We start from the raw sequence: 25,788 nt of genomic DNA, 5'->3' as shown, positions 1-25,788 counted from the left end.
GATTGAGAGAAAAAATTAGTAAAACATTTATTCATAATTTATGCTACACTGTTATCCTCTCATTATACGCGAAGTCATGTTGATCACTGTTAAAGACTTAAATGGGCTCATCGTATAAACTGCTGCGATACTCTTTGTTTTAGCATTTTATTTGCTTAATAAAAATCAATTATAATGATTGAAAAAAAAGTTAATCTCACTAGCAAGAATCCAAATGCGCACTCGGAAAAATCGAGTTCTACAGCTTACAGGGAACGTTCTCGGTCACGCCACCATTTACATTTTGTACAAACTGAAGAATGAAAATAAAAATTAATTTCAAAAGTTGCTTTTAATTATTCTGTATCACGTGTAGCAACACACCTTGTTCGCTGCAGAGATAATAACGTTGCTTTGCAGAGATATTGAAGTATAAATGCTTTATATAACTGCTTGAGGAACTTCTCAGTACACACCAGCCAAAATGGTCTATGGACATTTTATGCATAAAAAAAAGGTGTAAGGTCTGAAGATCTATACCGTCATCTAGAGGTCATATGCAGTAGGTGAATCTCATTCTCAACATTCAATAGCTTCAGCCAGGAAGTCAAGTAAATGATTTTGCACTCAACAGCTCGGATATAAAGAACAACATTAATGAAATGACATTACAGTAAGCTGTTTAGAATGATGAAAGCTGTAATGTATGTCCAGGATTATCTGTAGGCTATGTGGGCCGTCCCATTCCACTTCACTCTAATCCTTTTCTACAACACAGCTGTGCACAAATACAATGTAGAAAATGAAGTCAAAGCATGAATATGTCACTGTATTGTGACAAAACAGGTGCGGAACAAACTGATCTGAATCGCTGTCACATGGTTGGGGTGGTCAGGGAGGGTTGAGCTTATCGTTCTCATTCTGAGCACATATTTCTCTGCAGCAGTCTCAGTCCTGGATTATAGCGTAGCTGCTGGACAGCGAGAGAGATGGCAGAGGAGCTGACCGAGTATCAGAGAGGGTACTAATGGAAAGCGCATCCCATAGTGTTCATGTTAACTCCAGAGTCAATGACCACAGCAGCAACATCAGTGAGGGCCCAAGCATATCTCCAGCAGAATCGCCAACTGAAAATTATTTAACAGTCATGGTGAGAGTTTATCTACAATACTGTTGGATATGTCATGTGTAGGATGTTTTTGTGTCTTACTGTTCAGTTGTTTGGTCTGCTTCTTCATCCTGGGATTTTCTGTTAAAAAATATAAACTTTAGTTAAACCGTAAAAAAAAGCATAGAAATATGTAACCTTAAAGATGCACTCGGTAGTTTGGTTATGTTGAACTTGCTAATATTCTGGTCATCATGGACCTTTACAGTCACTTACTGTAGTAGTACAGATGCACCATCACAAAAAAATGAGTTTGCAGTTACTAATGCTCTACTTGATTTTGATATTGCTCTATTTGCATTCAGCCATTGTGCTGAAGGGATTTTTGCAGGCCAAAAAAATGAAATAAAATAATAAGTTAGTATTTTAGCACTACAGGGTTCTATTGTAATAGCGGCTTATTTACACTAAGTGAAAATAGCATATTTTCTTAGGAATTGATGATATTTACACTAAGTGCAAATACCAATGAATTCTATTTACACTAAGTGAAAGCAGCAATACGAAAGTATTGAAAGTACGCAATAATAACATATTGAGTGGAAATTATAATTTTAATTGAAATTATTAAATGGATGCTCACCTTATTGGGACTCATAACCGATACTTGATTTCAACTTTTTGATTATTTCCTTCATTTTTATTTAAAATAAATCCCTTTCCAATGTGATATGAGATTCAAAAAGGGAGAAAAAAGGATTCGAACCCGGGTCGATCACATCAAAAAGCACACACTTTATGAGCTATGCTATTGGCCTTGATATTTGTCATGCGTCTTTTATAGTGTTGACTGCCCCAATCACACGATGGTGGGTGGAATTCATGTAAAAAGCCTCTGCCAACAAGGCGGGTATTTGCACTTAGTGTAAATAGACACTCCGAAAAAGAAAACGTTAATGAGCAACAACATTACTGAGTGTAACTTTAAGTCCATAAAAAGTTATGCATGCTAGTACTTACCATACACTATGTGTGCACTGTTTTTTGTGTGTGTTTTTTGCCTACTGATCAAACACTGTGATGTCTTTTGAAAATAAACAGCTTACTGCGATTATATCTCACTAAACAGTATGGGTCATTTAATTACTGAGTACAAACAAAATACTGTGAGAAATAAGGATGTTTGGGAATTGACTGAACATTTTAATGTCTGCGAGTGCTGGATAAAGTCACTCTGAGCATCAGATGTGGATCCAGCATTGTGAAGCAGACACATCTTAGGTAGAAACTGAACAGTATGAGGCATCTAAGACCACTTGAATTATTTGTGATGCATTTTCTAGTATACTGACCAAATACTATGAGGCGGGTGTGAGTGTTGGTAGATCCCAGTGGGTTTTGGACCGTGCAGCGATACATGGATCCGTTGAGCTCAGCTGGGACTCTCTCCAGAACCAGTACTTTCCCAAATCTCTCTTCACTTCCATCCAGCAGAGGTCCTCCCACACGTGTCCATATGAACAGAGGCTCTGGAAACACTTTGGTCTGTAGCAAAAAGAAAACCAAAATATTAATTTAAAACACTTAGCATGGTTATACCCCCCAGAGAGTATATAGTTGATATCTTTCGCCATGCAAGTGTGAAACATTACAAACAAAGCTAAAATATTTATGAGGAGTTGCTAGGGAGACTCTTTTTAATCATTTATATACATTTGCTAAACACCACTGGCAGTATTCATTTGCTCATATATTTTGTACTTGAAGAGAATATTAAACAGTTTTCAAAAGAAGCTCTCAGAGACATTTAAGGTACACTATAAATTATCAAAAGCAACTTAATTATTTAGTTCAACATTTCCGAAAGACATTGGTAGGCATTATAATGTAAAACATTAGCCATTGCTGTTGCCATGCATTCAAATTAGAGTAGGCATATTGTGCTGAGACAAAAACATGAATCACTGCTGCTGTTAAATTGCATTGTTTGCTAATAATTATTTTGCACCACTTTATATACTAGAAACATTTCTTCTTTCATGATTGTACCGCTTTGGGCCCCATTTGGAATCCCTCCACTTTGATGCGAACCGTGTCTCCCACTTTTGCTCTGCTTGGTGCCACAGAGAGTTTCGGGCCTTTTGGAGCAGCTTGTAAACAGTGAGAAGTAAAAGTGCTGTCATTATATCAGAAGAGGCAGAGAGTCAAGGTCTTCCATTTACATACATATATATATATATATATATATACACACACACACATACATTTTGTATTTCTTCTTGGAACTGACTGTTAGGATGGGGGTCCCAAAAATGTAAAAAAAAAAAATAATAATCAAATGGATGAATAAAAACTAATTTTATATATATATAAATATATATATATATATATTTTTTTTAATTTATAAAAAAAAAAAAGACCAATAACTAAAATCAATCATTTTAAAGTGAATTTAGGTATCACAAAATTATGTACAGTATGAAAAATGGATATTCATTTTGCAATTTGCTAAAGATTGCATTTAATAGTGTTGCTAAATTTGAAGATTAAGTAAATGCTGACATTAAAGTAAAGGTAATCTAAATGTAAAAACAGGAAAGAGGAGCAAACATAATGAAAATATGAGATTTATACATCATCTGAAAGCTGAATAAATAAGCTTTCCATTGATGTATGGTTTATAAGGATCAGACAATATTTGAGATACAACTATTTGAAAATCTGGAATCTAAGGGTGCAAAAAATTCTAAATAATGAGAAAATCGCCTTTGAATTTGTCCAAATGAATTCTTAGCAATGCATATTACTAATCAAAAATTAAGTTTTGCTATATTTACGCTAGGAAATTTACAAAATATCTTCATGGAAAATGTTCTTTGTCCTAATAATATTTTGGCATAAAAGAAAAATAGATAATTTTGACCCATACAAAGTTTTTTGGCTATTGCTAAAAATATACCCCAGCTACTTAAAAATATATTTTTAGACCAATAAAAAAAATAAAGAAAGACAACAATAAACATACCAAGAATGATAACAATAAAGACAAATATATTAGCGTCCACACCAGTGGACAATATCGTCTGTTTATCTGTTTTACTTTGTTTATCAGCTGGAAAAAATCTTTCTGAAACTGATTCCAACGATATCGTTTCTCTGTGCCTTTATCATTATACAGTTGCTGTGGTGTGGGCTAACTGTATTTGGTAATATATATAAAGTGTCACTCACAGAGCGTAACCTCTGCCTTCATGGGCATGGAAAGAGCAGGGTGCTTGACTTCACAGGTGAACAGAGCCTCATTGTCCAGCTGTGGGTTCAAGTGCCAGGTCAGCATTGCTTGGACCTCCAAAGTACCGTCATGAAGCTCAGACTGCGTATGGTTGAAATAATACATCGGGCTTGAGCTCAGCACCCAGCGGGGAAACTCGCGGCTGATCACAGTCTCTGGGATGACCTCTGTGGTGGGACTGGCTTCCTCTTGACCAGGGGTTCCGGATGTGTAACTGCGCTGGGGCCGGTCCTTATCCAGACGCACCGGCTCGCTGTAAGGGCCCAGGTAAGAAAGAGACTTCTGCACTTTTGTATCATCCAGTTCTCGACTGATAAGCGGCTGGTTATCCACGGCAGCGAGCAAGCCTCTGTTTTCCACTTTCTCAGTAGACGTGAAAGGATGGACTTCAATAAGTTCTCCATCCCTCTTGAAGTACACCTGAATTTGGTGAAGAAATAATTACGAAAAGTTACAACTGAACGGCAAAGAAACACATTTCCATTTAAATAACCTCTGCTTTGTACATGTCCGTCTTTATTTAGGTTTTAATTTAGAGCTTGTTTTTAATTCTTCTACTAACCACGGGGGCAGGTTTTCCTCCAGTTACAATGCAAACAAGCGTGAAATTTTGAGCCTCGTAGCGACTGAATCGAGCTGGCTGATTTGCTGCCTCAACAGATATTGATTTTGGTGGAGCTGAGAAAAACAAAGACATTGAAAACTCATTATAAATCAATAGCTTCCCACCAGCAAATCAAAGAGATAAGCAGAGAGGACAGTGCAGCATTCAAAGTAATTATTAGTATCTTTCCCTCAAGGGCACTTTTGTGTTTCGACCGCAAGCCAGGAGATCCTCATTTAATGAGCTTTCAGTTTATAAGCAAAGTGCATTAGTATAGGCAAGATTTATATCGCAAAATCTCTTGTTTTAAGTCAGTAATCCATGTGAAATCTTTCTGATGATTTCTTAGCTGCCATGAAATGAACTCTAGCTTGTATCTTACTTACATGTCATGGCATATTACATCTGATTGAAATGTATTAATTTACAAGTGCATGCAGAGGGAAATTGCATGAATACCCTGCTGAATATTCCCAGACTTTATGAGCATGTAGGAACTTGCACAAGCTGTTAAAGAAAGAGACTGAGAATTTAAAATATTGTCCTGGTTTTGATACCGAAAAGATATCCAGTACACACTGTTATTATATTATTAGGCTAAAACACTGCTCAATCAAAATAAGCATCTTTATCAAGTAGTTAATCATGAAATTTCCATTATCATTATTACATTTACAGAAAATCCTTTCAAATTACAGAAAAGTGCACTTAAATGTTTTTCTTTTTTCAGAGGTTACAGACATAGTTCACACAAAAATAAAAATTCTGCTATATTTGACTCTTTCTCATGTTCTTCCAAACCTCTTTCTTGTGTGGAACACAAATGAAGATATTTTTGTCAATACAATGAATGTCAGTTGGGCCCAAAGTTTGTACCCAAAAGAAAAAAAGTCATACAGGTTTGAAAGAACATGATTTTTAGAAGAACTATGGCAGTTAATAACAGAATATAATGGATTTTGTTGAGCCAACCAGATACTAAAGCAAATCCCTGCATTTTTTTGACCACATACAATGCCTCAATGTAGAAATTGTGTATAATGGTTTATAACTAGAACTTACACATGACATTAAGAGTGATACTCCCAGATGCCAAGACCACCTTCTCTCTAGATGCCCTGTCATAGATCCCCACATGGCATTCATATGGTCCATCATCTTCCATCTGAACCTCAGGGAGCCTGAAAACAGTGAGGAACAATCTGTCTAAACACATAACAGCAGTCATAAAAATAGCACTGTGCATGCCGAGAGGAAAGCCAAGTAATATCCACTATAAACTGCGCTCTGCTGGATATAACTATAACCTGACAGTTGACTGGTAAACAAGGTCCTCTCGTCTGCGGAAGTCCTCCATGTGAGAAAAATTGGTGTTGTACATGGCGTCGTAGGTAAAAATTTTCTGTTTTGATGTTCCACCTTCCATCACCTTTGAAAAAAATAACAATATACTATCATGTACTGGGTAAAAGAAAGTAAAAAAAAAAATAGCATTTACATGTTTTCTACTTAAAGTAAATGATTGATTAATTGCAATAATTCTGATAAATGTTCTTGTAAGTTCAGAAATAGCTTTATTTTTCGGAGCCAGTTTTAACCAATTGATGTCAAAGTGGTTTTTAGTGCATGTATAAAGTCATCTTATTAACTACAGTATGGACAAGATCCATTAACATCTGACAACCACATTTGCAGTTATGCACCTGGCAGACTTTTAGATTCAAAGCAAATTCATTGCTTTTAAGATAAAGTATAAGTTTTTACCAGTTGGTGTCAAATACTTAATTTTTAAAAATAAACAAAATGGTTTGATGTTTTGTTGTCTATACATTTTAAATAGTTTGTATTATTTCCAGTGTAGGGGGATAGATGCAGATATAAATAATTTATGATTTTCTAAGTAATCAAATAAACATATGATTTATTGGAAATTATGTGCAAGAGTCTTTTTTAAAATGTCATGGAAATATATTGGCATACTGATGTGTTTTAATTGAATGTTTTATCCGTTGGATCATCAATCCTGCCACACTTTTGGCTCTGTGTGACGACAAAATGAAAACAGCTTGTCCTAAAATCACTGAGCCGTTCACTCTTAATCCTGAGTATATTTTCATATTTTTGACAGCTTCTGTTCTCACAATGTCAGTTTACCAACTAAAAGAGTCTGAAAAGGCACAAAAACTAGCACACTGAAAAACAAGTGATTATTTTTTTCCAGGATGCTGAAATAAAAAGCGTATCATGCAAAGAAAAAGCTCGGACCCCACTTACCCGAAACCACACAATCTCTCGTAAGTTGCCATCCGTCCTGAAATTGCACTTCAAAGTCACTGTGTCCCCCATAACCACAGGAGGGAGAGGCTCAATGGTGACTGTTAAATAACCTGGAAAAAGATAGCAGTGTCACTTTCTGAATGCATTATTACACCCTCAAATTGCACAGCCCTCCTTTAAAATCCCATTCAAATTACCAGCGACGAGTCCTGGCAAAATTACAGTGCTCTCCTCATTTCTGAACTCATTAAGTCATAAGTTAGCAAAATGGAGTGCTTTTGAAGAACGCAATATAAACCTCCCCCAAGAGAGGTCATACTGCAATGACAGCGAAATTATAGCATATAATGAGCTCTTGATCCAAGTTGTGAATATTTCAGATCAAAAAGCATGATTGCAAAAACCAATATTAATGGATGTTGTGAGAAGTCTGCTGTTTCATTCATTTTTAATCTCCTCACAGCAAGAAATAACAGACTTTCATCGGCACATACCTGACAGGTATACCTGATTATCCATTATTCAACCAACTCTGCTTGTAATGACATTGATCCAGAACAAAAACAATGTCTGTATTACAGACATATTAGCATTAACTTTATTTAAAAAAAACAACAACAACAACAAAAAACAACAAAAAAATAAAAAGCATAAAAAAACTAAATAGAACCAAAAACCAAAGTAAATTACTCTATAAAAATAAACTTATAAAATAAATTATGAATAACAGACTTTAATCAGCACATACGTGATGTGTATCCTTGATTATCCATTATTCAACAAACCAGAACATTATTGATCCAGAAAAGCTGACCTAAAATCAATAATTATATTTCAGGCAATGGTCCTAATTTCAATCATTCTTTTGCACTTTTGAGTTACTCTTACTTCTTATGATAAAAAAGTAAAAAACAAAACAAACAAAAAAAAAAAAAAAAAACAAAAAAAAAAAATAAAACAAAAAACAACAAACACTCAATACCTCACACCTATCATAAATTATAATTTATTGTACCTCTCTGATGAAATGACAAAATTTAATTGAAAGTGTCCCTATTATGAAAGGTTCATATTTTGGTTTTGGGAGTCCACAACAACAGGTTGACATGCATGCAAGATCAAAAAACACTTTCATTGTCTTATGCATTCATTTTTTACCGTATTTGTCCAAAGACTCCAAAAAAATTTGTTTACAGATTCATTTGTCCAAACCCCTCCTTTGCGTGATGCTAATCTGCAGTGATTGGTCCAATTGGTCTCATTTTCATTACATCATGCCTGTAATGCCTGATAAAGCAGTGTTTGTGAGCGCAGTTCTGCTTTGGGTATAGCATTACAGGGAAACAGCTATTTTTACCGCTCCAAAAGCGGCACCTAGTGGCAAAGAATGAATTTTTCCCGGGAGGGTGGGCAATATACTAATTCTTCCTGTTGAAGTCGATATGAAATGGCTTAGGATTCGTTTTAAAAACGACTCCTTTCAATGATTCAGAGCAGACTCTTTGTTTTGAGAGACAATAACTTTATACATGGTGCACTTTCAGATTTAATATACTAAAATTAACAAAACACAAAGCAAAGCAAAATAACAGTAAAAGAAACAATAACAAAACACAAAGCAAAGCAAAATAACAGTAAAAGAAGCAAAAAAAAAAAAAAATAAAAAAAAAAACAAAACAAAAAACAAAAAAAAAAAAAAAAATAAACAAAAAAAAAACAAAACTAAACAATAGAAACACAGCTACGAAAAATAAAAAACTGTAAAGTGATAAAAAAGTTTAAAGAAGTGAATGAAACAAAACTTAAAAAACAACAAAAAACAAAGCAATGCAAAATCTACTAAAATACTACAGTTTATTTTACAATCATTTTTGCACTAATAATAGAAACTTCATCTCATTTTTCAAAACTCTAGACACAATGCAATATCTACTATAAATACTGCATAATCAAAAAAAACAAAACAAAGCTAAATAGACTATAAATCAGTCATGAAGAGAACGCAAGGCTGTTCATTCCATTTTTGAAACCTTTCTTTGACCTAATGTGTGTTGCGATGACGTCACGGGACGTGTCTAATCCCAAAATTTGCGGAAAATCTGCGGCAATTTTGAAAATTTGCAAGCTCTTGCGAAAATTGCGGATTTTGTTTGATTTTGCAATAAATTCAGTGATCCCAGAATCGCAAAATCCTGGAAAGACTGATGAATGCTACACTATAAATCAAACACCCATCTGTTTAGAATGGATTTGAAATATGCTACACACACACATTGTTTAGCGCATTACAGTATTACATAATGGTTGTCGCAAAGATGAATTCTTTGTTTAGTTTGATGCTTCAAGATCTAAATCTATATTTAATCTCTTCCAAGTCTTCCAGCCATCAGTGCTGCCAGAGCTGTGTCCCCGTCCTAATAAAGTGAAAGGACTTAGTTTACAATTGTTACTCCAATTTTTACCAACATCAGACAGAAAGCATGAAACGCCTTCGTATCTTGAACAACCGTGAAAAGCAGCCGTGTCTTGCTGAGTGCTGCAGTTCCATTGAAACAGTCACCATGTACCGAACACAGGCATCAGAGTGGGAGGCAATCGGCCTATAATCTGTCACAAATTCACTGACCTACAAAATCCCACTGCTCCACCGTATTGGCTTTTTTAACTGTGACGTCAGTGAATGGATTATTTTTTTCAGTGTGTGTGTGTGTGTGTGTGTGTGTGTTTTTCTTCTTTTCATAATCCATGGTATTTTCTCCATCAACCAAGTGATTCTGTAGGCTGCCCCACATGCAGCACAGGACACTGGGAATGTCCCATGACCCTCAAACACACACTTCTTCATACCGTCATTTACTGAGCAAATGCTGCAGAGTGTCCTTTAGGAGGCTTAGTGAGTGGAGACCATGTCAATTTTGAGGGTTTATGACAGTCCCACACCACATAAGCACCTTTTATAGACTGCAATAATCTTGGGAATCACAGAAAATCAATCTCTGGTCAAATGTCAAAGTTGGTTAGAAATGTTAATGGTGATGTTTAAGGATTAGTTGGGCCACTGTGATGATTTCAGTAATCTGTTTGATTATATAAACATGCATAAAAGCATATCAAAGGTTAGAGTGTATTAAAGATGTCTAGTGTACTCACAAGAAGGCATTTGTGTTATCTTTAAATATGATTAATGAATTATACAGTCTGAAACAGTGGAGAAATTTATCAGAAATAATCAATGACATCAGTTAAACACTGATAGCTAGGTCACCATATATTCTAAGGAGACGTGTATTCTTTCTTCATACCCATATTTACATTAACGTCCGATCAATATTGGTTCTTAATGACTCATTCTTAAACCTTTACAATTTGCACCAATCTTTGCTGTAAATCATGACCTTTACTAAACAGTATCATTATTAATTCTGTCAGCCTTATTAAATAAAAGTCCAAAATTTATGCTATATGCATCATGATAAAACTTGAATATGACATCTGTTGAAAAGACTTGAGAACCAAAGCAAAACACATAAGGCTTAAATCACATATCTATGATTACAAATAAAGAAACACGGCGAATGGTGCACTATTCAAAGCTTCTGGACCCCTAATATGATCTGACCGGTGACATTTAGTGCTCAACTCAAGGGAAGGAGACATGACATGATGCTAGGCAGCATTATTGAGTTACAGTAAAGAGTTTGATGGATGCAATTACTGATTTATGTCAAGAACAAGCGCTCTGTCTCTCTATGCATGCATAGGCATAAAAGAAAAAATGAACTCTACTCACCCTCAAATAAAAAAATACTCATTACATAATATTATATATTTGCTTGCTCTTAACTGTAGATATCCCTGCACTACTGTTCTGCAATCAATGACCTTTAATTGTTTCAGAGTGCAGATAACCCCTCATAAAACTGGGTCAGGACAAAAGATTAAGGTTCATCCTCAAAATAACCACCCATCAAAAACATTAAACAAGTGCACCTGGGTTTAAAGGACAAGCCACCTCAATCTAGAAATCATTCAATCAGTACTGCATTCATATATTGTGGAACAGAATAGCCTGAGGCTGTAAATGTATAGTGCAGATGTGCTTTAGGCGGTTTGGTATTAGCCTACCAAAATGTAAGTAAAGACATATAGACTATACATTCAGTCCAAAGCGCGACTTGTAAGTGCAGAGAAAATATCAGTATGGTATGACATTTACGGCTGTTCTCTAAACAGCTGACAGCTCAAATCATACATAATTCAAGTAAAACTTACCTATAACGAAATCCAGTAGGTCAGCATACAGGAGCAAAGATAAAGTAATTATACTCATCTCTTTTGCGTTATTTAATATCAGTCAGTGCCGCAAGAGTGTCAGTATTCCATCTTAATATTATGTTAATGTCATCCTCCGTACAAAGCTGAAATACTGAGTAACTCGTCGCGATTCTGCCTGTGATTTCTCATGGTGTCCTTCTAAGGGAGCAGAAGCAGCATCTCTCGGGCGGAGATTCACCAGAGCAACAGATTTGAATGAATTCATTCTCTCGTGCGCGCGCAGTCATTAACTCTCACTCACACTCGCTCAGTAACCTCGAGCAATCTGAACAAACGACTGCCAGGGAAAAACACTTAATGCTACGTTATTTACATATTAAGGTTAGTATAAAAACGTTTTTGTGTTTCCTGAAAAATTGTATGTTTTTTATTAATGGGGACAAGTGAAAAAATTATGCGGTTTACTAATATACATGCATTTTTAATGCACAGTATACTGCTACGCTATAGAAAGCCAAATGGATGGATTGTCAGTTTTTGGCACTCACACAAAAACACAATACAAATGGGTACTTGACATTTAGATGCCCCTCAGTATATTGTGATCATAGAGGAGCAGGTCAGACATTTTTCCACAGAAACTGGGTTATTTTTTTCCCTCTGTCTCTCTCAGCAGTTTTTCTTTTCTTTTCTTTTCACACAGAGAAGTGAAGCACAAGCCACATTGTAAAAAATATAGAGATTGTAATGTAAAAATGTGGTTGGAAAAACTTGTTAATTGCTTACACACTATAAAATAATAATAATAATAATAATAATAATAATAATAATAATAATAATAATGAGTACAAAGTATGATTTTTGTGGATTTTAAAATGATAAGCTCCTGTGTGACAGAATTTTAATTTGTTTTTCAAATGTTTTATTTAAATAGTTAAATACATCAGGGGTGTTATGCTTCTGTTTATTTCAGGGTCATATATTACAGTTATATATAAAAAAAATAATGGTTATGAATTGTAAATAGGTAGCAATATACTTGAAACTACACTTGCTATTTTTTACCATAAATTGAATAGTATTTGTTTTCTTTACAGAGCATCTTAACTCAACACATATTGTATTATAAGTAAGTACCGTAATTTTCACATCCTCCATAGTCACAGAGGTATGAACATTGTGCTTCTATTTAAGTTTTACAAAGGAGGGGCATTATCTTGATCAAGTCCTTCAATTAGCAATAATGAGATTCTTGATTTCCCACTAGACACAAAGCAAACATCTCTAATTAGAAACCTTTGATGTTAGCATAGTTAACAGCTCCTCAAACTAAATGAGGCTCCTTACCAATCACAACACAAAAGTAACTTACTGTCATAAAGGAAAAACATCACTCAAAGTAAACCAGAGTTTCTCTTCAGCAAACATAATAGCTTTTATATTCAGTAACAACCTAGCATTATGCATTTGAGAATGAATTAAACGCATCATGTCATTTACTTGAAAAACAACAGGAATAGCACAAAATTATTATACAGAATGAGCAAAACCGTATACTATAAGAACAATGAGTGGCTGTTAGACAGCTCCTTTGAATCCTGACAGATCAGTTTTACTTCACGTCTGCCAGAGACGTGATTTGGCATCCTCTTCACGTAGCACTGGTGTGACAACGTGCATATATTAACTGCTGCCTGAGCTGCGCCATACTGCGTTTGCTGATATGTTTACTGTGAGAGCTGGCAGTGGCTGCCCAGAGATAAAAGGCTGAAAGTATGCTGAGATTTAACATAAAATATTACTCTGCACTATTAATTTACAGCAGGTCTTCACACACAATGAATTTCAAAACCATTTAATGTTCAGTCAGTTTCAAATCAAATCAAATGAGATAGTAATGGAAAAATTGCAGAAACTTCAATCATTGTAAATATGACTTAATTTTTTAACAAAGTGACACTGCGAACAATGAGAACCATCAGACACAAGTACCTACACCGAAGACTTTGCTTCTCCTTATCACATTTCACACTAAAATAACATTAAAACACATTTAAATAGACAGACTCCTAATATTCAACTACCTTTCTTTTCTGTACACACTGCTTTGGTGGTGCGGGATAAAAAAAACATCTTTTATCATTTAAACAAGAAAGAACTGGGTCACGGCAAATACTCAGATACATACTAAGGATTACTATTTGTATTACATCTGAAAGAACAACAACGCTTACCCTGATTCCTTGCATGCAGATATAATCAAATATCAGATATATTAAATGGGTGGTATCAGTCATTATAGTGAAATTTACAAAAGGTGTTATTTTGTTTTATATTCAGTTGTGGTAAGTTATATACGGAGCACATGCTATTATTATGACAGACGAATATTGAATGGAATGCTTGTTTATCAACTTCAAGGAATATTCTGGCTTCCTTAAAAGCATTTGTGACATTAAAGGTATTACCATCAAAATAGTAAAATACTTTTAACTTGTCCCTCATTTTCTATAAAAAAGCAAATGTGTGACACTGAACCACAAAACCAGTCATAAGGGTCAGTTTTTTGAATTTGAGATTTATACATCATCTGAAAGCTGAATAAATAAGCTTTCCATTGATGGACAATATTTGGCCAAAGTACAACTATTTGAAAGTCTGGAATCTGAGGGTGCAAAAAAATCTAAATATTGATGAAATGACTATCTTAGCAATGCATATTACCGACTAATTACTGCTTTTGCTACAAATATACACATATGACTTATAAAATCAATCCATAAAATGTATTTTTGGCTTTTGCTACAAATATACCAGTGCGACTTATGACTGCTTTTGTGGTCCAGGGTCACAAATGGTGGTTACAATGAAGCATTTACAATGGAAGTGATTGGGGCCAATTTAGGATTTATTTGTTAAGCTTAATTATTAAACATTAATTATTCTGTTAAAATGTGTATTATTTGAGCTACAAAGCTTTTAAAATCATCCAAAATAAAGTCAGTTTAGGGTTAGAAGGTTTATGGCATTGCATTGTTTTATTTTATTTTCACACTAAAATCATGTTAAACATATTGTTTTATGTCCTGTGGCTATGCTACTGAAACTGAGTATCTTAAATTATTTACAAGCTGGCCCCTTTCACTTCTATTGTAAAGGCTTCACTGTAACCCTGATTTTTTTTCTTTTTCTTAAAGAAGGACATTTTTTCGTGCAAACCAACATTATGCCACAAATGCTGTCGCAGCTTAACTTTTTCTGAACCTGAAATATTCCTTCAAATTCAAAACCTTCTGGAGAAGAGGTGGAATAAATAATCCGCATAAGCCATACAGGCTTACAGTCTGTTTGTCCTTCAATGATCCAACAATCCTCCATCACTGCAAAAAAAACATGACGAAAGCCAAAGGAAGGAGATTTCATTACTGCCTCAAACTGTAATGGGCAGCTGCCAGACCATGAGCATGTTCTCACTGGAGTCAGAGGAGTTGGAGGAATTAGCGAGTCGACGGAACCCTTTTCCACCGGATATAACGGCGGCTGAAGTCACTTTCTCCCTACGTGCCGCTTCCTTAGATGATGGCCCAGGGCCTTTGACCCAAACCTCAGGGTCATCGCTCAGCTCATAGATGGAACCGTCCTCTAGGGTGTGCTCCAGAGAGTCCTGGGTCGAGTCGGATGTTTCTTCAGGCCGAGCCGTCAGGAGCTTTCCTGGGAGCTGAGAGGTAGAACGGAGGTGGTACTGCAGTAGCACTCCTTTAGCTTTGGCTTCTACCTGAGGAGAGCCATCCACCTGCTGGAGGGACTCCTGAGAGGAATTTGTCGCCTCCTTATCTTCAGTTCCACTTCTTGAATCCCCACCTTCCATGGGAGTATCCCGCTTTAGAAAATCTTGGGATAAAATGCTGGAGGTGGCAACCAAGAATTCAACAGGGCCGTTGTGACCGTTTAGTGACGTCATCCCTTTTCCTGAAGGGAAAGATGGACCGTTTGTGTTTGGTAACACAAAGAAGGCTTAGATGCAATGCTTTGTTTGTTTAAATTATTGCTCACCTGTTATTTTGGGAATGCCCTCCAGTCTGGGCACCGGCAGGGTGACAATAATGCCCTGAGCTGTGCCAACCCACAACAGTCCTTGGCAGATAAGCAGGCTGGTTACACACACTGTTTTTTGACCTATGAAGAAAATATGGTAAATTGTCTTTATTTTATTTTATTTATTTTTTTATATTAATTTTGCTACCAACTCCTGCTCTGTTTCAATCATTTTTGTGGATCTACTTAACACTCATGCCCCTTTTAGGATCTGTGTGCCAAAACATTATCCTACAGAATTCATATCATGCACCATAATCACATATTGGACTTGCCAGGGCTCAAATATGCAGAGGGTGTTGAAATGTTGATCTCTTGGAGGTGTTCCAATGTTTCTGTGTGAAACAGACGTAGGGATGATCCCTCTGAAAACGCCATCCACACCCCTCCTCCGGCGCGCACCATGTGGGTCACACTAACCATGGGGTCTGGATGAACTTCAAAACTCTGGGAATCATAAAAGATACAAAATAATGACGAAAATGCATAAAAACAAGAAAGAGCAAGAGGAATGGTAAATTTAGAGGTAAGAGACAAAAAAAAAATCAAAGCTAAACATCAAAGTTTAGGCCAACACTGTGGACTGTAGTGCTAAAGAAAGGGTAAGATTCGATGTCAGGGTATATCCTGCCTAATGAAAGTCTGTTTGGGCATATGAGGCTGGGCATATTACATCAGAGACTATATTCCAAATGTTAAGGAAAACCATAAAAGCTTAAATTAGGAAATAATCAATTTAAATCCACTTAGAATGTTTGGGAAATTGATAAATTCAAAAGTCAAAATAACACAGCAGTAATTACAGTAAGATTCAATAATAATATTTTATATATTTTTTGTGTGTTTGTGTGTACACACACACACCCCCACTTTATCTTTTTCTGATTATATTAGGAAAATATGATATTCTCTCTCTCGCCATATATATATATATATATATATATATATATATCTATATACACACACACACACGCACACACACACCTATATATATATTAGTTTATATGCTTGTGTGTGTGTGTGGTGTGTGTGTATATGTATGTATATTTTATATCTGATTTTTTTTAATATAATCACAAAAGATAAAATATACAAAAGAAAAATTTTAGGGTAAGCTTAAATTAGGTTTCCTTCCTTCCTTCTTTCTTTCTAAATCTCTTCCATTCAAACTTTTCTTTCTTTTCTTTCTTTCTTTTTTGTTTTGTTTAGTTTTTTCCGATTTATTGTAGCCAGGACTTTTAGCTCTGCATCAAAATGTTTTATGTATAATTTTCATATAATTTCTAGTTATATGGAACTCTTCTGAACTGACATTAAAGACATTTAATAATAATAAAAAAAATATTTTTCATATAATTTATAGTTCAAACTAAACTCTTCTGAACTTTCTTTCAGAAATATTAAGCAGCACTGTTTTCAAAGTAATAATAATGATAATAATGATAAATGTTTCTTGAGCAGCAAATGATAATATTTGGATGATTTATGAAGGATCATGTGACACTGAAGACAGGAGTAATGATACTAAAAATTCAGCTTTGCCATACAAGGAATAAATTACATTTTAAAAGAAGCTAGAAACAGTTCATTTTAATTGTTAGAACATTTCACAATATTTAACAATGTTTCCTTGTAACATGCCCTGCAGTTTAACCTTTTTTTCTTTTTTTGTAGCCACATAATTACAGTCTATGCCTGTATATCCTGCTGTACTTCCTGGACCTTACTTCTTTTTTACACCAGATAAATTCTGACATTCTGCATTCTCTATAAGTGCAAACAATTACTGACTTGCAAATTTTAAAATGTTAACATGTCCATATGCGTATCCACATCTTATCTTCCGGTTGAACTGAACTTCCAACTACCAGAGCTTAAATTAATCCTGATATTAAGCATCAGGAAGGCAGAGGGAGGGTGCGCTCCTTGCGGCAAAATAGAGAGGTTGGCTCAGCTGTCAGAAGTGATCAAAGGCTAGCACCTTAACATGCTGTTGGGCTTCTACAGGGAGGACACCTTTTATGTGTGGCTTAAGATGCTCTCTCATAATGCATCTAGCACAGGAAGCCAGAGAAATAAAATGTAAAACTCTGAAATAAAAGAATCATTTCAAGCTTTCCTAAACCAACCTTTGTTACAGAACAGATCTCAAGCTTTGATAGGTGACGTGACAGTCTTATGAAAAGCAATTTTGCACTGCATCTTTATTGTGAAGGTGGTGGAATCACATGCAACACATTTTCATTTCACCAACGCATTTCTCAGAGGAGAAGGATCTAATGTCTATGATATCTGAGTCTCTACCTGAGTCCTGAGAGAGGAGCCTTCAATCACAGAGACCTGGTTGGCACAGCTGGCCCACACACACTCGTCTATTTGGAGGAGTTTGAGGACGGGAGCGCATCCAATAACAACATGTCTGCAGGAATCTGGATCCCACAACCCCTCTGTAACCGAAAATGCATGCTGGATTTAGAGGTGCTACTGGAAATGGCTGATATTTACACATCTTTAAAAATGTAGCAGTAAATTCAGAGAGGAAACATTCAAACTGAAGAGAATTAACTTAGATTTACTTGTTTGTATTAAACAAGTAAATGAATTAATTACTCAAAACTATATTCGATATCAAAAATGAGGCACTGGTGGTGTATACAATTGCAGAAAAAAATATGTGAACCTTTTAGCTGGAGTTCTAAACAAACTTGACCCCATTAAATTTCACTATTTTGATAAAAATAAATTTTTCTCAGTATCTTCTTTTGTTTTCCACTGAGGAAATAAAATCATACAGATTTGCAAAAACATTAAGTGAGTAAATGATGACAGAATTTTACTTAATTGAAGTCATCTAACCCAAACTGTTCTACATAACATAACATTTAACAAAGTGCTGTTTTTATGAACTCATATGATGTGATTTGTATGGAAATTTTTTAGAAGAAACGTAAGCATGAAGGTCCACCCCTAAACCTAAGAGCCAATCGGGCATAAGCAGATTGTACAAAAATATATGAGATAATATATAAATTCATACAAATTATAATTCACAAAATGTAAAATAGGTACAAATTGCTAAGAATGTGTGTTGGCTGAACTGAAATTTTAACGTTTAGATAGGCCTGGAGGTATATATGAAAAAGAATTCGCAAAAGAGCACCTGGATGTTTTGTTCTGGTGAAATATTCTGTGGACAGATTAGCCAAAGGTGTTTGTAAGTATAGTAGCTTTTCAGAAAAACGAGGTGGAGGGACATAACCCTCAGGGTCTGGGCAGCTTACATTCATTGACAGAAAAATCACTTCCCAAGTTTATCAGGTCATTTTGCAGCAGGATGTAAGTTCAACTGGAACTCAGATGATGAGCGATTCAACAGGACAGTGATCCCAAGCCCAGGACTAAATCAACAATAAAATACCCCATCTGATTTGGCCCAGTCCTGACCTCAACCTGACTGATATGCTTTGGCAAGACCTCAAGAGAGTGATTCACACCAGACATCCCAAAAATATTGCTGAACTGAATGATTTTGTAAAGAGGAAATACTTTTTTTCCCACCCTGCCCTGTGAATGTTTACATGGCGTGCCCAATAAAGACATGCAAAAGCATGATTGCTTTTGTGTTTGTCTTTTGTTAAAGCTTTTATAGAAATCCAAGAGTTCACATATCGTTTCCTGCAATTGTAAAACCAAAGGAAATGGAAAAAAAAGAATAGAATTTATAATTAATAAAAAAAATAATACACCAACAAAAATAAAAAATTCCATCATTTACTACCCCCCATCACCAAAAAAAATGTTTTGACTTTATTCTGTGGAACATAAATGTTGTTAACCAAAATGTTTTGGTGACCACTGACTTCCATATCTTCTTTTATGTTCCACAGAAAAGTCATGTTTTGGAATGACAGAATGATGACTGAATTTTCATGTGTGACTAAACTATCCCTTTAATCAATATTTACACTGAAAATTGCACTGCAATTATTCTACCTCCACTCTTTCGGTTATAAACAGCGACTTTTCCATTACTCAGTCCAGCGAAGAGAAAGTTGGCAGATTGTTTTAGGCACAGAACTGGGCAGCCCTCTGGGTTACAAAATGTTAGCAGACACTGAGCAGCGGTGTCCACGCTTCCATAAACCAGGATGCTTAAGACACACAAACACACAAAATATCAAGAGCTTTTAAACGGGAAAGAAGCAAATTATTGTGGCTGACTGCATAAAATTAGCAATGTAATGACTCAAATCATTCCAGACCAATACAGGTATGTATTCAGACTTACTTGCCGTCCAATAATCCTACACAGATGGTGTTGCCGATCTTGGAAGGAACTTCAGAGGTTTGTGTTTCCAGTTCTTCATCAGTGCTGGGCTCTGTGATATACTCCAGACAAACCACTGGGGAACCTAGAGAGAAACTCTTAACGGAACGTGGAGTGGGTCTGTTAAGGGAGAAAATCTCCACCTGCCCATGAGAGTCGCCACCCCCACTAGCCACCTGTGCAGTCAAAGAGACAACAAAAAGAAAACAAACATGAGAAGGAGGACATCCAGTGCCTGAACTCACTGACATAGCCCTCTGAGAGGCTGCAGGCAAAAAAAAAGATGGAGAAAATGTGGAAGCACAGCCATGAGATAAATGATTCATACAATGTCTTTTGATGTGGAATGCTTGATGTTTGTTTCTAGAGCTGCCTTTCGAGAAACTTTTAATCCTGCTTCCCTCTTTTCTTTAAATGTCGATCAAACTATTCTAACAGCGATTTATTTATTTATTTATTTGAGGAGCTCCTGCTACCATCACTTACTTCAGGTGGAAAAGCTCTGTAAACTAAAAGAGAAATATCACAGAAAAGTACAATTTAATGTAAAGTTGTGAATCAGTCAGAAACTTTAGAAATGGTTCATGGCCTGGAAACTCTTATTTTGGAAATTAAACAATTTAGTTAACAAATTGGTCTAACAGCATTCTAACAGTCATTGAATCATTCATTCAACCAATTCATTCAAACACTGATTCATTCAAGAATAAAATGAGTGATCATGGGCCTCTCCAAAATAATACCCACACTTGCTGTAAAAATACAAGTTACATGTAATATCTAATTAATTTTACTTGTACTGTAAAGTGTAATGAGTAATCAGAACGACATCACTCTTGCTTATGAAATATCACTTAAATAAACTGAATACTGTGCTGAGGCAAATTATGGAGCTTCAAACCCTGCAGGGAATGATCCATGAGCTATTTCCATTGTGCCTTTGACCAAGTATACTGTACGTGTGTTTCCCCTGACAGCCCAGGTTAGAGGTGGACTATTCAAATGTTTGTGGATGATTTGTTTCCCCTTAGGTGCATCAGAGGTAAGGTGAGGGAAGTGCACCATCAGAGATGTGAAGAGATATTAGGATATTCCTGCACAAGTGCGGTGATGATTTATAAAGAAGAAAAGATGTTCTCATTGTGCAAAGTGTACCTACCCAGAGGTAGCCCTGAGGCAAGGATGTGCTAGCGGCAGAAAAACCAAGAAGAGAACAGTGGACCGGGTTATACAGGCCAGCCTGCAACTGCAAAAAAAATAAAAAAATTAATTAATTAAGAGATCACTTTAAGAAATTAGCATTAAAAGCTGCAGCTCTGGAAATCAGTTGAATATTACAATACTAAAAATATTTTAAATTGCTATATACACACAAACTACATTACAATTTTTTTATGTGTTTGAAGGAAGTCTTTTCTATTTTTAAAAAGTAATTTATTCCTGTGATGGCAAAGCTGAATTTTCAGAAGTCATTACTCCAGTCTTCAGTGTCACATGATCCTTCAGAAAATATTCAAATATCATGATTTGGTACAAACTGTTTTGCTGTCAATATTTTTGTAAATACTGTGAAACATTTATTTTTTTGTTTGTTTGTTTATCCCTAACTTATGAATGGTAGTCTAACATGGTTTCAAGAAAACTGTTAAGCATTAAAAAAAATATTATCACTTTTGGACAAAAGTTAAGAAATCTTTACATTATAAATACATTTTAAAATATATTTAAATAGAATTAATTATTTTAAATTGTAATAATATTTCACAAATGTATTTTGTATACACATACACATTTTTGTGTTATTTCTATTTTTTGGCAGACATGCAATTTTACGTCTAACACTAATTCTGCTTCTGCAATGTGGGATGCATACAAGTACAGTGGACTATTCTGGTGCAACTGCAGTTTTATTCTGCACACTAACAAGTGATCAGCAAAAATTTTGAGTCGATCAACAAAAAGGCAGGATATTATTCCATTTACCCTCAAAGTAAGCATCTTGAGGCTCGATTTCAAGAAGGCAAGCATTAAAAGTAGCCTGCTTTTGACTACAGGAATCTTTGATATTAATCAAAATGACACAGTGTCACTCATAGACCTTAAGCTTGAGCTCAGAGAAATGTCCGTTTGCTCAATGCTAAGGGAAAGTCATTTAAACTTAATCTTGACAAACTCTGGTTTTCCATCATTCATGGAGCTGTACATGCGTGCCAATTACAGACATAGCTGCCTAGGGTATCACCAAGATGGCTGCCAAGTGAACTGAATTGCCTTAAAGGGATATTCTCATGTCAAGATTTTTTTAAATATCCTTTTAACTGTGTTGAATGCACATTTTGTTCTAAAACATGATCATTAGAATACTAGAACTGTTTTTTGCATGTTCAAAACACCAACTCTGAGCCAAAGGATTATCTAAACTAAAGGACAGAATTATATGTTTATTTATTTATTTTGGATTGAAGGCTTTAAATGGGGCATGATAAATATGATGCACATCTTTTGATTTTCCTGTTTCAGAAAGACAGAGAAAAGTGATTGCATTTCAGCTTTGTACAGTTCATTCCATATTTTATTCCAGGGTGGGAAGGCATGGGACACATTGACACTCTTAATTTTACACACTTTGTTGTCCATGTTTTGGCAGCTGTGGCGGCTCTGATACATGCTGAGTTAATTCACATCTAAAAGAGCTGGTGGCCACAGCCAACACTTGGCTTGGAAAGAGAAGTAAGGGAAGTTAATTGACTGCAGGGTGTTTTGGCTCAAATTAGACAGACATAAGGTTATTAAACACCCATTGCCTTTCACATATAATTTATGCACAAGCCAGACAAGCTATTATTCCAGGTTTAATCATCAGGTGACAAACCCACCCCTGCTGACACTGTGCTAATATTAATTAAGAGTACACTGTTTACCACAGCAAGACAACACATAACTTAATATTAACTATAGCACCTTGTAATTACAGCTCATGAGAAGTATACAGCTAAGGTTTTAAGGGTTTGATTTTCAATACAATTGTGCATAATAATGAATGTATCATCATGTCAAGAAATCCATCCAGTCAATTTCATTACCAATTAAGTGTGACATTACAAAATACAGATAAATTTAGATTTTTGGGGGTTTGCTATTAAAGTAATACTTCACTCCAAGTTATTTGCAGCACTAGTACTTGATGTACATATTGCTTTTTGAACTTTGAAAGCTCCAGGTTCCATTTCTTCTAATCGCATAAAAAAAATAGCCAGGAAATGTATGAAAAAGGTCTACTTTTGTGATGTTTGGAATGACTTTAAGGTGAGCAAATAATGACAGAACATTTCCTTTTTAGCAGCTTTAAAAGACCATAATTACAGTGATTTGCTGTAAATCTTTTTGCACACACACTCAAGACATTTCCTGTGATTGCGTTCCAAACTTTCCATTAGACGAGACAGAAATTTATCCTCAGTGATGGCAGAAAAGTACAGCCACAGACAACAAGCAATTTTTCCACTTTTAGCCCAGACAAAGCTGTAAAAATTTCATAAAGATGTCCTTTTTTATTACATGTAGGGTTAAAAATATATTTATCTATAAATAATAAAGTATTTTAATACATGTATCTTAATTTTTTTAAATGATTATAACAGCTGTCTATTTATATTTTAAATAAATAAATAAATGCAATTTGTTGAATCACTCACATTAAATAGAAACAGGGACTACTAGACAGCTTTTATCTATAATGTTATGAGAACCCATTACATTTTAATGACAGATTAGCCTATAGCAGAGGCTAGATTCATGGCAAGAGGATGACCTGTTTAGATGAAACAGTCCTTATTGTGTTTGAGGAGGATCTTGCGTGGGAATGGCAGGCTGCCGCTGTCCCTCTCCTGCTGTGAGCATCATGCTCAGCACTCTGATGTGCAAAACTTGCTGCAAACTCACTCTTCCTAGATATGCACAGTGGGAATGGAGCCCCTTTTCATCTTAAGCAATCAACTGGGGCCACGGCTTTTATTCACATTTTCCCCTCCGTGGAAAAAACAGGCAGAATATTTAATATGTACATGAATTAGCCCACTGGAATTATTTATACAAGGTTCTGTGTCAGGCTTGTTATTTTCTTTCAGAATGTGCTGCTGAATCTTACTGTAACATTTTAGAAAGACATCTTAATGACCTGACGATTTCTAGTGTCCTCATTCCTTCTTTCTGCTTCTCAAGCTCATTATTGCTTTTTGCGTTCTGATGGAGGTGGAAAGGGTATTTATGAGAAGAGTGATTTAAAAGACAGCCACACTTATCTCATGGGTGTTCCTCCTGAACACAGACTACACTTCACATCACATAAGAAAACACTCGTCTATTCCTGCATCTTCTCTAGCAGGCACAGATCTGCCTCGCTTTAATCTGCAGTTACACTGCCACAAACATACAACACTCTTTAAACCATCAAACATTTCCCAGAAAAAGTTTCTCCTACATAAGTTATGTAAGTAATATTTAAGAACTTCTTTAGATCTACTCTGCCACAAACATACATTTGTATATGTACAAAACATAAACACATGCTTCCATTCATATAGTATCTAGAAGCTTTCCTTTTGAAAAAGACATTCACTTTGCTCCATTTTCGACTTTTTCAACATTCAGCACTGATTTAATTGGCTAGTTCACAGCTTTGTCTGTCATGCACTACAGGAGAAAACTGTGCAAGGGGTCAGGGTTTGTTAGCATGGTCTAGTCAGCCTCTGATGGTATGTCATGTCTACAACATTACACTTTTTTGTATCACTTATTTGTATTTGTAATTTTTTATTTAGAGGATATACAACTCAGGATATATATATGTAGGGTGCAATTTGCCAGGGGGATGGGGGGGATTGAGAAGCAAAAATAATGTAAATTATATGGAAAAAAATGTTTTTGTTTTTTTTTACCTTAAACCCCATAAACACATTGCATTACACCAACTACACAAATACACATAATGTTCTTTTTAGCAACATCATGTGAACCCTTTAATTATTTTACCAAAATAAACTTCACGTTATTTTTTATTCAGTCATTTTTATTTAGTAAAATCTTTCATGTCCCTCAAATTCTTTGGTTTTCCACCAAAGAAAAAGGTGGTTTTCCACCTTTTGCATATTTGAACCCTTTCTAACAATGACTGTATGATTTTAAAATCCATCTTTTCACACTGAGGATAAATGAGGGACTCATATGCAACTGTTAAAAAAAGGTTCAAACGCTTACTGATGCTTCAGAAGGAAAACCAATGCACTAAGAGCCAGGGGTGAAAACTTTTGAACAGAATGAAGATGTGTATATTTTTCTTATTTTGCCAAAATATCATTTTTTTTTCATTTAGCACATGCCCTTCAGACGCTACAGAAGATGTCTACATGTTTCCCAGAAGATAAAATAAGTTCAGTTTACCCTGAACTTCAAATTCAAAATGTTTTAACCTCCAGGCTCTTAATTTATCTGATTTTCTTCAGGAGCATCAGTGAGCATTTGAACTTAACAGATGCATATGAGTTTCTCAGCTATGCTAAGTGTGAAAAGATGGATCTCAAAATCATACAGTCATTATTGGAAAGGGTTTGAATTCAAATGATGCTGAAAAAAAAAAAGACCGTGAAGGATTTTTCTGAAGAACAGCGGGCAGTTCAACTGTTCAGGACAAAGGAGGGACTCATGAACAACTATACAAAAAAACAATACAAAAACAAACAAACAAACAAAAAAAAACAGTTGTGAATCATCCACATTGTACCACAAACCCGATTCCAAAAAAGTTGGGACACTGGAATGGAATCTCATAAACT

General features: G+C 35.3%; 2 protein-coding genes across 8 annotated transcripts in view; both read right to left on the bottom strand.

Moving 5' to 3' along the window:
* Window positions 1-312: 312 nt before the first annotated feature.
* igsf21b (immunoglobin superfamily, member 21b) lies at window positions 313-12,308 on the bottom strand. Its single transcript, XM_019072313.2, has 10 exons — window positions 11,533-12,308; window positions 7,258-7,370; window positions 6,291-6,412; window positions 6,046-6,164; window positions 4,942-5,057; window positions 4,319-4,799; window positions 3,137-3,237; window positions 2,440-2,632; window positions 1,190-1,228; window positions 313-1,106 (listed from the first exon to the last, which is right to left on the bottom strand). Exons 1-10 carry the CDS (start codon window positions 11,588-11,590, stop codon window positions 1,030-1,032), a joined length of 1,419 nt encoding a protein of 472 aa, XP_018927858.1. The 5' UTR covers window positions 11,591-12,308; the 3' UTR covers window positions 313-1,029.
* Window positions 12,309-14,720: 2,412 nt separating this feature from the next.
* The window catches only part of LOC109055079 (rho guanine nucleotide exchange factor 10-like protein), a 46,866-nt gene continuing 35,798 nt past the window's right edge, over window positions 14,721-25,788 (bottom strand). For all 7 annotated transcript variants that reach the window (XM_042750695.1, XM_042750693.1, XM_042750694.1 and 4 more), the window contains 7 exons: window positions 21,117-21,203; window positions 19,919-20,133; window positions 19,624-19,781; window positions 17,935-18,077; window positions 15,906-16,077; window positions 15,589-15,711; window positions 14,721-15,504 (listed from right to left, as the gene is read on the bottom strand). In XM_042750695.1, the coding sequence (XP_042606629.1) occupies window positions 14,966-15,504; window positions 15,589-15,711; window positions 15,906-16,077; window positions 17,935-18,077; window positions 19,624-19,781; window positions 19,919-20,133; window positions 21,117-21,203 (1,437 nt within the window). In that variant the 3' untranslated portion in view covers window positions 14,721-14,965. The remainder of the gene's footprint in view (window positions 15,505-15,588; window positions 15,712-15,905; window positions 16,078-17,934; window positions 18,078-19,623; window positions 19,782-19,918; window positions 20,134-21,116; window positions 21,204-25,788) is intronic.

This window comes from Cyprinus carpio, chromosome B23 (genome assembly GCF_018340385.1).
Source record: "Cyprinus carpio isolate SPL01 chromosome B23, ASM1834038v1, whole genome shotgun sequence".
NCBI classification, from domain to species: domain Eukaryota; kingdom Metazoa; phylum Chordata; class Actinopteri; order Cypriniformes; family Cyprinidae; genus Cyprinus; species Cyprinus carpio.
This window is presented reverse-complemented; position numbering and strand designations above follow the sequence as displayed.

What these genes read in the sequence shown, in the direction of transcription:
- igsf21b (XM_019072313.2), bottom strand. Translation starts at nt 11,590, where the DNA reads ATGAGTATAATTACTTTATCTTTGCTCCTGTATGCTGACCTACTGGAT. An exon ending in GAGAGATTGTGTGGTTTCGG is followed by an intron (nt 6,413 to 7,257) that starts GTAAGTGGGGTC and finishes TTTTTTTCAAAG; the next exon opens with GTGATGGAAGGTGGAACATC. An exon ending in TCCAAATGGGGCCCAAAGCG is followed by an intron (nt 2,633 to 3,136) that starts GTACAATCATGA and finishes TTTTTGCTACAG; the next exon opens with ACCAAAGTGTTTCCAGAGCC.